Below are 13,437 nucleotides of genomic sequence, written 5' to 3' on the forward strand. Positions count from 1 at the left end.
ATTGTTTTGTTTTTGTTTTTTTTTTTGGTTTTTCGAGACAGGGTTTCTCTGTGTAGCTTTGCGCCTTTCCTGGGACTCACTTGGTAGCCCAGGCTGGCCTCGAACTCACAGAGATCCGCCTGGCTCTGCCTCCCGAGTGCTGGGATTAAAGGCGTGCGCCACTACCGCCCGGCACATCACAAGAATTGTGTAGCTCCAACTGCCTACAGAATGGTGAGCTAAATAAATGCATAATTTGTTTTTTTTTTTTTTTCGTTTTTCGAGACAGGGTTTCTCTGTGTAGCTTTGCGCCTTTCCTGGGACTCACTTGGTAGCCCAGGCTGGCCTCGAACTCACAGAGATCCACCTGGCTCTGCCTCCCGAGTGCTGGGATTAAAGGCGTGCGCCACCACCGCCCGGCCATAATTTGTTTTTTAAGTGCAAGTTGTGGAAAATTTTACTACAATGAAGGCTAACGGATACTTCAAACTACTTTTTATTTGGGACCACTCGGGCCTAATTCTGCTCGGTCGGTCCTTAAGTTCCTGCTTCTTGTCTTCAGCTTTTGTGCTACAATGTGAGCAAGACTTTCAGGAAGAACAGTAGTGCTGAGTGAAATTCAGGCGGAGCAGTCTGCACGTCCGCTTTGTCCTTCTTCTTAAACAATGTCACCAGAATTCACTGTCACATTTGCCAACTCTCATGATGACTGTTTCACAACAAATAGGGTCATATACCTGTTGCAAGGTTACCAGTGCTCCTTGGCTGTCTACGCACTCACACGAGGTAGGAACGTGCTGGCTTACCTGAGACTTGAAGTAAGTTTCCTGTGGGGTGGCAAGCACATCCGCAGACGCGATGTCCAGATGCATGAGTGTCTGCCGAAAGGAAGGCCGGTTACGAGGCTTACTCTGCCTAAGAGAAAGACAGCGTGTGCATCTCAGAGGGTGTGTTGGAAGGGAGGGGGCTGAGGCTGTATTCTGCTTTATAAAACACACATTTTATCCCAAGAATGGCTGTATCTCCGACAGTTTGGATGTACTGAAGTGCAAAGGGGATGTACCTAGGATGGGCATCTACTGAAGACACGGAAAGTCAGGTCTGTGATCTGCGAGGAACAGAGACGTAATCCTGGCTCTCAGGTGTTAGGGCTGAGAGCTGCTTCAAGACATCACAGCAAACCCTTCCCTTACATTTTGGTCAGTCACACACAACTCCACGAGTAGGGGCTGGCTCTACTTTACAGGGAGATATACACCCCTGATTTCACAGGGAACACAAAGTCAGAGCCAGGATTTGAACCCAGCTCTAAAATTCCACAGCTCCTGTCACCACCACAATGTGGCTCCTTCCAAATACCCTGTAGAGATCCTCCGCTCGTTTAGGGAAATTTTAATAGCTTTTTAGGAAGAAAGCAAGAGAGATTAACAGAAGAAATGCATTATTTACCATGTCTGTTTCATAAGGATTTTGAATCCATCTGGGCAAGTGGAGGGAACTGGGAGGTGCAAGCTGTTGCTCCCAACACCCCAAATGATGGCTGAGGAGTCCACATCCTTGTAGGGGATCTCCCCTGTCAGCAGCTCCCAAAGCACCACTCCAAAAGACCTGCAGCAGGCCAGACACAGAAAGCAGTTCAGAGGGACGGACTCGAACTTTAGCTCTTTAACTAAAGGCAGGGTAGATGGTGTGTGCTTGTAATCTTAGCACTCAAAGGCTAAGCTGGGAGGATCGTGAGTTCAAGGACAGTCTGGGTACACAGCAGGTTTCAGGCCACCCTGAGCTGTATGGTGGGACCTACATCATCAAGGGTGGTGATATATTGTGTATATCACCCAATGAATCTTACCTGGGATCAGAGGACAGAGCCAGCCACTAAATAAGACATAGAAGTCAAGCAGTGGTGGCACACACACCTTTTGCTCAGGAGGCAGAGATCCATCTGGATCTCTGTGAGATCAAGGCCACACTGGGCTACATGAGAGAAACAGAACCAGGCAGTGGTGTATAGCCTGGCTAGCTTAGTCAGTAGAGCGTGAGACTCTTAATCTCAGGGTCATGGGTTCGAGCCTCATGTTGGGTGCCACATGTAACACAAATCTTAAATGGTCTTATTAATAAAAAACATTCGGAGCCAGATATTGGGGTGAAAACTGGAAGATCAGAGAAGCAGAACAAGCCACAGCCAACTTCACCTCACCAACTTCTCAACTGATCCTGTTTCCTCAGACTGAAAGCCTCTGATCCTCACCTGAATGGATCTCAGTTGAACTGCTGCTATAAGCCTAAAAGCTTAAAAGTCTCTCCAGTTCCTGGTCCTCACGCCTTATATACCTTTCTGCTTCCTGCTATCACTTCCTGGGATTAAAAGCATGTGTCTTTCCCAAGCAAGACATGAGATCTCAAGTGCTGGGATTAAAGGTGTGTGCCACCATGCCTGGCTGTTTCCAGTGTGGCCTTGAACTCATAGAGATCTGGATGGATCTCTGCCTCCCAAGTGATAGGATTAAAGGTGTGTGTGCCACCATTGTCAGGCCTCTATGTCTATCTAGTGACTGTTCTGTTGTCTGACCGCAGATAAGTTTATTAGGGTTCACAATATATTGGGGGATACAATATTACCACAATGTTGACACATGCCTTTAATCCCAGGAAGTAATATGGCAGGACACAGAAAGGTATATAAGGTGTGAGGAAACAGGAACTCGCTCTCTTTAGGCTGAGGATTTCCTAGAGGTAAGAATTAGTGGCTGGCTGCTCTGCTTCTCTGATCTTTCAGCTTTCACCCTGATATCTGGCTCTGGGTTTTTATTAAAAGACCATCTAAGATTCAAACAACATTTGGCACCCACCGCTGCCACCACTGCCTGACCTCTATGTCTAATTTAGTGGCTGGCTCTGTCCTCTGATTCCCCAGGTAAGCTTTACTGGGGTACACAATATATCACCACAATCAAGAACAAGTAAATTTTTTTAACATATTTTACTCAAAAAGTGAGACTTATGCAATGCATTTCATAAAGCCTTCTACACTAAACTGTTATTCAAAATAAACTTCCAGTTTTCCTGAAAGTTTAGCATATTCATGGAGATGCCTCAGAACCGACTGGTTACTGAATATTCACACCAACTCCTCTCCTAATTCTTCTTGGCATATATCATACAGGGGCTACCCTGAGAGAATCTGAAACCAGAATCAACCAGAGGGAAAAGCACAGAAGAACATTCCAGGAAGGAAAAGCATGGAGGGCAGAAAGCAGGCGGAAGTGGGCAGGGGCCTCTGCGATGGTCGGGGAGCAGCACTCACCATATGTCAACCTTCTCGGAGACAGGCTCATTCCGGATCACCTCAGGTGCCATCCACGCAACTGTACCAGCAAAGGACATCTTGGTGCTTTTATCACTGAGTTCCTTAGATGTACCAAAATCTGAGATTTTGACTGCATCTGTATGAGTCACTAAAACACTTCAAAAGGAAATAAAGACAAGAGACAGATCATTAGTGCTGACGAGAGCTATGAGTCTAAGCAGTGACTGCCACTTCCTCTTCTACACTACAGAGTTCAGCTTTCAACTCCTGTTGTTCCTGGTCCTCACACTAGAAACAGCATCACCTTGCACCTGCCAGGAAGCTCAGTCCCCACCACTAGCTAACTGTGACTTCTGCTGGGTCCCCCTCTTCTAGGCCCATTTTCTCTCTATAAATACCATGAGCTGGACCGTGGCATTAGGTATGCATCATATTCAAGGGCTAAGAGGAATGCTGAGTCTTCTCCATGCCAAGGGTGAGTGCTAATAAACTAAGTTCAAGCAGGTTTCATGCAAGACAAGCTTTGCTTTTCATGAAAGCCACTTACAATGTGCCCTGGAACAAACTGCTTTTGCTAGTCCTAGTGGTGTGTAAAATCAGAATATTGATAGCCCCCCACTACACCGCTCCACCTGAAGAAACTCATTCAACGCGTTAGAACGTTAGTGAGTTACGGTGCTGGGCCCTAAACAATATAGAAACCTATTCAACAACATGAGCCAGGTGTAGGGGCACACCTTTAGTCCCAGCCCTCCAATAGAGGCAGGTGGATCTCTGAGTTTGAGGCCAGCCTGGTTTACAGAGTGAGTTTCAGGCTATCCAGGATTATACAGTGAGACCCTGACAAAAAACAAACAAATCTATCCACTCCAACCCTCTGCCACAAAAAAACCCCAACCAACAAGAGCCATATACTCAAATAGTATCTGACTAAGAGGGAAAGAAGACTGGGGAATCTGAACTCCATCCCCTCCATTCTGTGTGCCTTACCCACACCCCAGCTACCAAATGGCTCTCTGCACACTGGGCAGCCTTGTGCTAGGACTGCTTTGGGATGCCTTCATCCATAACTACCTGGAATTTAAAACTAACATCATTTAGGACTTCCTGACTTTAGTCTTGGTGAAAGTGCATGACAATTAGAATATTATGGGATAGCTGAGGCAGCTCAGCTAAACTGATGATGTCAGATACCATGGTTAGAACACGTGATGGTTACTAGACAGAGAGACACTGGGGGAGCCTCCTCTGCAGCAGCTGACATGACGTGAGGGAATGGACCTGGGTAGAGATAAAGATAACAGAATACTGTAACTGGAGCTGGGAGATGCTCGGTGGGTAAAGGGCTTGCTGCATAGCTTGAGGACCTCAGTGCAGACCCAGCATCCACATAAAAGCCAGGCTCAGTGACACCAGGGGGTGGGGTAGGCATATCCAGGGGGCTTGTTCACCAGCTAGTCTTGCTGAATTGGTAAGCTTCAAGGTTCAGTAAGAGACCCTGTCTCAATAAATAAGGTGAAGAACCATAGGAAAAGACAACCAGGGTCAACCTCTGGCCTCCACACGTATGCACACAGGCTAGCACACTGGTACACACACTTGTACACACAGAATCAACATACACATGCACACACAATGGAACTTTTCTGAGATGAAGGTAGGGTCACACTGACTATAAATTTAAGTAGCCAGATTTACCGTTGTCTTCTTCAAGTTTGCCTAAAAACCAAGGAATCTGAGTCCTGACCCCAAGAGTCTGAGCTGAGTACCAGTTTCCCTTATATACAATAAGAAAAATGGTATTATTACATCTAGCTCATGACTTTTGCCAGGATCAAAGAGGATGTGATGATGGACAGAGCTGTTGAAAACCATGAATGAATAATGGGAATGTGTTTTTGTTGTTGCTGACTTTCTTTTTGAGATGGTGGCTCATGTGGCCTAGCTCTAGAGAAGGGGCTAACTTCAAACTCCTGACCCTCCTGCCTCTACCTCCTGAGTGCTGGGCTGTCGATGTGCATCACATCTCTAAACCAAAATGTGATGAAAAGCAATGTTTAGGATAGGGACTACTGGGAAGATGCCATTTTATCAATTCCTCTCTTTTATGCAATGTGGGGAATTGAATAAATATTTCTCGTAAAGTGGCTATCAGTTCTCAATTATCATTTGAAAGTAGAAGGTACTAGAAAGAACTCTGATGTTTACATAATTAATTTTCTTATACCACTGCAAACCTCGTATCTGCTCATTTCTTCCTCTCAGAAGCTCAAAGCCCAATTTGCAGTCCACCTCAGATAACTGCACAGAGCCTGTGGCATGCATCTGTGAACTCGCCTCTCCCTCCCCCTCCCTGTGCTGGGGACTAAAACAAGGACTCCACTGCTGAGCTGTATTTCCAACCTGCCACTGCTTCTCATTCGGCCATCTTTATTCTGTTGTGATACAAACCTTTCTGAAAGTCAGTTTTTTTTTTTAAACATAGGAAAACAACAAATCAAGCTTTCAAACGGGGGAAGGCTGGCATTCATTGTTTGAGGTGATGAAAGACGGATACTTCAGACAGTAATGACATTTGCTGCACAGCTGTACAATCCAAAAGCCACAGAAAGGGAAGGCTTGAGTTAAGTCCCTGGCCGTATCTCCCACGTAGAAAAGTGATATGCAGTTACCCACCGTGTGACTAAAATCAAGTTACAAGTCTGAGAACCTCAGCTTTGTTGGACAAAAACTCAGTTCAAAACAACAAAGCAGGTGAACAGTGGGCTCTAGCACTCACTTTGGTGACTTGAGATCACGATGTATGATTTTATGGAGATGGAGATAATTCATCCCACTGGCAATCCCCGTGGACCAGTCCACGAGCAACCGAGGTGTGATCTTCCTGCCAGCTCGCAAGACCTCATAAAGCTGTCCATGGGCACAGTACTCCATGATGATGCAGTAACATGGGGCCTGAGTGCACACACCCCTTTGAAGAAAACACACGTAAGTCACAAAACAGACAAATATACACGTATACATATCTATATGTTTAATACGGGTCCACGCCTTACCCAAATGACATCAAAACTCATACAGATAACAGTTCTTGACTCTTAAGTAAGCACAGTACTTTCTAATCTATCAGTTTCCCTGGTATGCACACAGGCAGTTTCTGTTTTATTCTTAAGTTTAGATAGCAACAGGCTGAGCTAATCTGGCGGTCTCATGTGACACCACTCCACTCTGGGACAAAGTACTCTTTTCTGAGGCTTGGATAAGCTGAGTGCTCTGTTGTTTTTGATCATTAAAATATTTCCTCTTGCCGGGCGGTGGTGGCGCACGCCTTTAATCCCAGCACTCGGGAGGCAGAGCCAGGCGGATCTCTGTGAGTTCGAGGCCAGCCTGGGCTACCAAGTGAGTTCCAGGAGAGGTGCAAAGCTACACAGAGAAACCCTGTCTCGAAAAACCAAAAAAAAAAAAAAAAAAAAAAAATATTTCCTCTTAAACACAAACTGATTTTATATGTAATGTGTGGAGGATTGAAATTAAGGTTTTCTATTTTTATGATTGCTTGTTAAATTTTAAATTACTCAAATTTAAAATAACTAGACCGAGAAAACAAGAGAGAAAGAGAGAAGGAGAAAAGTAAGCAAATGAGTCAAATTTTTATCTTCCATACAGTTCTATGAAAAACATTTAGAATAAGGATAACATTATGTCATATTGTACATCTACTCAGGTGATAGTCCCATGAATTCCTGTATCTTCCATCAAATGTTTCCTGACTAGTCAAGTCCAAAGGGGTCTTCCTCTTCTCTAAGCAGCCTTGAGTTCAGGATCTCTTTCCTAGCAGGCCTGGAGGTTCCCGGCCAGTCCGTGACGTGTCTAACTTTACTTCAGCTCTCACAGCCGACAGGCCTCACAATCACACTGGGGGGACGTGAGTAGGAGGAATGTACTATCAAGAAAGAAGAATGGTGTCACCCACTTCATTTTCACCGAAAATACAAAGTCCGTGGCAGAGTTAGAACCAGAAAAACAATTAGCTCCATCTTCTCTTTCACAGCAGCCATCACCTGCGTTCAGTCCCTCACCACCCAATACACCCCTCCTTGTTCTCCTGTCTGCAGATGGCACTGGACCCACTCTCTTATCATTTTCTAGGATGCCTAGAATTCTTGATTTTTAATGGAAATGTTTTAATTTTTTTTGGAAAGTTCAGTGAACAATAACTGCAAATAGATAATTTACCATTGCATAGAAACTATGTGGGGCCGGGCGGTGGTGGCGCACGCCTTTAATTCTAGCACGCAGGAGGCAGGCGGATCTGTTTGAGTTCAAGGCCAGCCTGGGCTACAGAGTGAGTTCCAGGAAAGGTGCCAAAGCTACACAGAAAAACCCTGTCTCGAAAAACCAAAAAAAGGAAGAAACTATGTGGGAATGCTGTAATACATGTGAGAAGGCAAGGGTAAATGTGCCTGGTGGACTCAGCATCCACTCAGCTGCCACCCAGACAGACATCTTGTGAACTTTTCTTCTCACCATCCCACCAGGGCCTCTACTGCGACAAGGCTCCCAGGCAGCTGGAAATAACAGCTGTATCCTCACTTCTACTTGCTACCTTTTCTTCGCTTGGGATTGAATTTTATTAGAAACAGGTTGGGTTTTCTTAAGAAAATAAGCAGGAAAAATAACTGTTGTATTCTTATACTTTCCTTTTGTGTGTGATTCTTACTAATCTCAAAAGAATTTGTAAACAGAGAGAAAAATGTACTAAAATCCAGCCACGCCTTCCAGATAGTCCTGAATGGGATTCGCTGACCAAAGTAACAAACGGCACAGTGGCTGGAAACATGACACTGCACAATGTCCTCGAGTGGGTGTCATCGCCTCATTACTGTCAGCTTAGGGGAGGTGGGGGAGATCACTCCAATGTGTTCAGCTTAGGGAGGTGGGCCCCAGAACAGCTACTCAAACCAATAATGCTGGAGGATGTGGCGCAGGCAGAAGGTTGGAAGGGCAAGGAGGGGAAATGGTAGGAAGGAAAAGAGAGCAGCTTGCTGTCTCCTCTCAGGACAGTTTCCACCCTCTGTTACCCAGGCAAGCTCCTAGGAAGCTCTCTGACACACAGCTCCCTGCATTCCAGAAAGCCCAAAGGCACAGCACAGTCCATCCCAGGGATCTGCGTTTCAAAGCTCTCGGCACATTCTTCCATGAAGGATGCTGCATCACAGGGTGCAGAAGGCACCATCACTTCAGGGAAGGAAGATGGAAGAGAGAAGGTGGTCTCCATTTGCCCGTCTGCTGAAAGTTATACTCCCGTTAAGTCGAAATTTATTGGCTCTAGACAATTTATAGTTAGCCTCTGTATCTCTTCATTTTTATCAGGGCAGCCGATGACAGAACTCTGACAGTGGCTGTCCTCTGCACTCCAGCTGGTGTGCCGCCTCTTCCCACCTCCCTTCCCCGCCGTGAGGGCTCTCATAGGGAATCAAAACCACATCCCACAAAATTGTACTAAGAATTAACTCTATTGCTTTCTTTGGAGATACAAACCCAATTAAGACTTATCAGTCACATGGCTTCTTTCCTCATGATAGTAGTTTCACAGAGGAAGAGCCCTTGGGAAGGCTGGGGAAAGTTTCTCCTACGTTAAGGAAGGAGAATTTGTAAGTTTTTCCATGTTTACTAAAGCCTCATTGGCTATACCATACGATCTCCCAGGGGTTTAAAACACAGTCAAACATGCCAATGATCACTCCCCATCTTTTGTCCCATTTGGGCCATAGTGCCTGTTCTGATTCTTCCTCTTTTAAAGCCAATCCCTTTCACCTGTCCAGGCTTAGGGGATGGACGGCATAAAGACAGATAGGGAGGGAGCCCAAGGGAGTGGCTCAGGGGGCTGTAAACCCGGCTGAGCTCAGCACTTCCAACCTCAGCGCGGCAGTGCATTGGTACAGTGTGAGCACAGCTGCCTTCCAACTCCAGTGGTTTCCACAAATTTACCTTTGATTGGCCTCTTCAATTAGGACCCTTCTTAAACTGTGGATTGTAACCCCATGTGGGGTTGCATACCTAAATGTGTGGGGGGGGGGGTCAGAAAACATCTGGCAATGGTAACAGGTTTCTGAATGTGCAATGAGTAAAGCTAACCCAAAATCAAATGTACAGTGAATTCGACTGCATCACAGCTTCCCTGCAGCCCTGCTTCCCATTACACTGTGACCGCCATCAGCCACATAACACCAGCAAACACTGCAAACCCTCAGCTCAGACTGGAGATACACATTGTGGGTTGCGGAGTTTGTACTGTACCATTTTCTGTTCTTACAGAAAAATAATTTAATTATGAAAAACAAATACTTTTAGCATTTTCTTGTTATCATTCTTCACCATGTAAGTGCGAATTAGTCTATCTTTGGATTGTACTGTTAGAATACTTGATTTTATTTATTGTATGTATGTGAGTGCCCAGAAATGTGTGTACACATGTGTATGCAAGTGTGCTGACCTATGGGGTATATATGGAGGCCAGAGGTTGACATTAGGGTGTCCTCCTAAAGCACCTCCCCTTATATCCTGAGGCAGTGTTTTGCACTGATCCGGAGCTTGTTGTTTTGTCCAGACTGGCTAGTCTGTGACCATCAGGAAGATGTCTCTGCTCTCTCTGTACCAGGGTTACAGGCATACACCCTCACATCTAGATTTTAGGGAGCTGGGATTTGAACTTGGGTCTTTACGTTTGCATAACATATTACCCACTGACCATCTCTCCAGCCCTAAAACGCTTGATTCTAAAATTACTTTTGGATTGTTGACTTGAGATTCGTAAAAGGCCGTTAAATGAGTTTTACCCTGGGATTAGGACAGAATTCCAGGGGTTTCTGAGACAGTGCTGAGCACACTCTGTCGTTTTGTACTGTGTGTTTATGTCAGTGTTGTTCTCAGCATGGACAGCCATGAAACCAATGTATCAGGCAACTCTGAAAACCTGGAAATAGTCTACCTCCTGCAGCCAAGATTTAATTCAGCATTATTCAAAACAAACCAACACATCCATCTGATTAGCATGGGAAGTTCCTTAGTGTCTAATAAATGGTAAAATCATATATACACTGGAGAACTGTTAAAAATGAAATTTCTCTATGATTTGATACTGTAAATGCTTAGCTTATATGTGCAGGAAAGGGTTGTGAACAGAGGAATTTAAGAAACCCTGGTTTCACACACATACCTGAACACAACTGCTTTGTGAAATGAATGTATGGCAATGACTCCATAATTGGATTTAGAAAGCCATGTTTGGCATTTCTAGAAAAGGGATGAAGGAAAGCCTGAGGTTATGGTATAGGTATAGTATAGTGTAGTATAGTATAGTATAGGTACCTGTCTTTATAAGTTACAATTTAAGAAGGATGTTCTTGGAAACTGATAAATATATGTCACACAGGGACCGGCTACAGCACTTCAGATGCCAGAATTGTCTTAACTGAGTTTCAGGATGTTGTTTTGGATTACTGTGACGTGACCTTTGCCATCCTATTGATGAGGCTGATCCACAGTGTGTGACAGGACTCTCCTTCCTCCCTCTCTGGCCCATGTGCATCCTGTACAAACAGCACATGTCCCTGCAAGGTGAACTCCTAGACTGAGGGAGCTTGAGGGCAAATCACTCAGGCTTAATCGTCCTTTCGCACCCGACCAAAGCCCCTAGTACTGTGCGAAGCCTATCAAGGGCTTTTGAAATATCTTCCAAAGCAGGAACTTGTGTGTACACAATGGAGGAAGAAAATAGTTCTATTTCTCTAAAAAACAAAACAAAGCAAAACAAAACAAACAAAAAACCCTCTAAAACCAGTCCCCAGACAACGCCAGCCAGCCAACTAACCAACCAAGCGGCTGCCCGACGGTGCGACTGTCGACCTACTTGAATGCAATGATGTTGGGGTGTTTCAGCTTCCTCAGGTGCTTGATGTCCGTCTCGTTTTGCTCTCTCACTTTCTTGATGGCCACTTCCTCTGCTCGGAATTTGCCCAGGAAGACAGCTCCTTGGGCTCCACTCCCCAGCCACTGCAGCTCTGAGATCTCCTCAAATGGCACTTCCCACGTATCTAGGCACATAAGGGAGAAGCAAGTTCAGAACTTGGTGAAGCCACTGTAGGGGCCACTCTAAAGGTACCAACTTCACCCCATCTGGAACGACCCTACCCCCCGATTCCCACCCACAGATGTGACCTTCCTGGACTACTATACTGATAAATGTACATTTTTAACTGCTCGACTCAAGCAGGTCTGGGATCTCAGGAGGCCTTCCCCTAGAAACCTATACCCCGACACCCCAGCAACCTGACACTCCTCTCTACAGGTCAGGCTTCATATCCAGTCACCTTCTTCTGTCTGCACTCCACCCTTGCCCCACTACAGGTGCTTTTTCATTCTTCAGAGTGTCTGGTGCAGATGCTCAATGAATCCATCCCAACAACCTAGTTGGTACAAGCACTTCTTCGAGTTTGCCCTTACTGAGACTCACCACATACCAAAGATTTGCATAGTGATTTGCATATGTCACGTTTAATTTTTACCACCTCTATATGTCTGGCCTTATTTTTTATCCACCTCTCTCTCTCTCTCTCTCTCTCTCTCTCTCTCTCTCTCTCTCTCTCTCTCTGTATGTTCCACACCCATGCACACAAACATCACGTGGAGGTCAGAGGACAACCTTTGAAAGTCAGTTCTCTTCTTTCATTCAAGAATCTGTGATAAACTCAGGTCCTTACACTTGCACAGCAAGTGCTTCCCCCCCCCCTCCCCCCGCCCTTAGCACGATTAAAGACTCAGCACTAAGGCACAGCCGGTGGGTGACTGCTCAGGGTCCTGTGACTGGTAAGGCAGGACCAGCCAATGCTAGGGACAGCATCTCCTCCACTCTCCTGCACTGCCTGCTGTGCAGCTGGAGCGGGCTGGCTTTGGGCACAACCTGTCCACCCACAGAACTGCAGTTCTTTCAACGTTTGCTTTCTTTTAAACAATATTTTAAACAACTTTACTCCTGTGTGTGTGTATGTGTCTCCATGAGAGTCTGTCACATACATGTGGGTGCCCATGGAAGCCCGAAGAGGGTGTCAGAGTCCCTGGAGCTGGAGTTACAGGTGACCGTGAGCCACCTGTCCTGAGTGCGGGAGCTGAACTTGGGTCCTCTTGCAAGAGCAGTGCACACTCTAAATGCTGAGCCATCTCTCTCGGCCAAGGTTCTTGTTTCCCTTTTTTTGTACCAAATGAGTGATATTACTGCTAATTCATAATATATTTATCTTTTTCTATATTAGTTTTTAAAATACAAGCTTATATTATTTTCATAATGAATAAGTGTATTTTACTTTATTTTTGAGACAGGGTCTCAGGAGCTCAGACTGGCCACTGTATAACTGAGGATGCCCTGAACCCTTGACCCTCCTGCCTCTACTTCCCCAATCCTGAGCTTACAGGTATGTACCACCACTCACAGTTGAAGATACTATTTCAAATAAAACACTTCAAAATTCATCAATGTGTACTTTTATGTTACATACCCAAAGAGGAATGCACCCATGGTCCTCCTCAATGTCCCCTCCCCCTTCTGAACAGAGCGTTAGCCCAAGAAGTGAACACAGCAGAGCTGCAAGCCCCAGTGCGAGCAGGACAATGACCTCAGTCTAAAGGTCACAAGAGATTCCAGCCTCACCAACAAATGGTTTGCTGACCACTAATGGAAGCAGCTCTGAGTTCTGGGCTGTCAAACACCATTGCATCGTCAGGGAGTGGGGAAGTCACTCAGTATCCAGGAGACAGAGTACCCCTCTTCAGTTCTCTCAGGTCATAATAAAACATGGTTTCTTATAACAGTGGCTAAAGCTTGACCATAATATAACTGGAAGACCCTGCAATGCTCTTAACCCCCAAGCCACTCTCCAGCCCTCACACTGTGACTGTCTAGAGAAGGAAAAGGATTATAGTGGATTCTGAGCAGCAGTAGAGGTTCTGTCCTATTGAAAATGAATAGATGCTCTGCGGCAATCAGTCTCTCAGAAGCATCAACAGCTCACAAATGTGAAATCACCAAAGAAGCCAATGATGCCAAGTGAGGTCTGGGAGGACCGCAATTTGTAGGCTAGACTTTTTAAACA

General features: G+C 45.5%; 1 protein-coding gene across 6 annotated transcripts in view; it reads right to left on the bottom strand.

The window, feature by feature from the left end:
• Map3k13 (mitogen-activated protein kinase kinase kinase 13) overlaps window positions 1-13,437 on the bottom strand; it is a 175,648-nt gene that overhangs the window by 32,922 nt on the left and 129,289 nt on the right. For all 6 annotated transcript variants that reach the window (XM_052740089.1, XM_052740087.1, XM_052740086.1 and 3 more), the window contains 5 exons: window positions 11,202-11,385; window positions 6,069-6,260; window positions 3,287-3,445; window positions 1,429-1,587; window positions 786-894 (listed from right to left, as the gene is read on the bottom strand). In XM_052740089.1, coding sequence (XP_052596049.1) covers window positions 786-894; window positions 1,429-1,587; window positions 3,287-3,445; window positions 6,069-6,260; window positions 11,202-11,385 — 803 coding nt within the window. The remainder of the gene's footprint in view (window positions 1-785; window positions 895-1,428; window positions 1,588-3,286; window positions 3,446-6,068; window positions 6,261-11,201; window positions 11,386-13,437) is intronic.

The sequence above is a fragment of the Peromyscus californicus genome, unplaced genomic scaffold, assembly GCF_007827085.1.
Source record: "Peromyscus californicus insignis strain IS unplaced genomic scaffold, ASM782708v3 Scaffold_16__1_contigs__length_79575227, whole genome shotgun sequence".
NCBI classification, from domain to species: domain Eukaryota; kingdom Metazoa; phylum Chordata; class Mammalia; order Rodentia; family Cricetidae; genus Peromyscus; species Peromyscus californicus.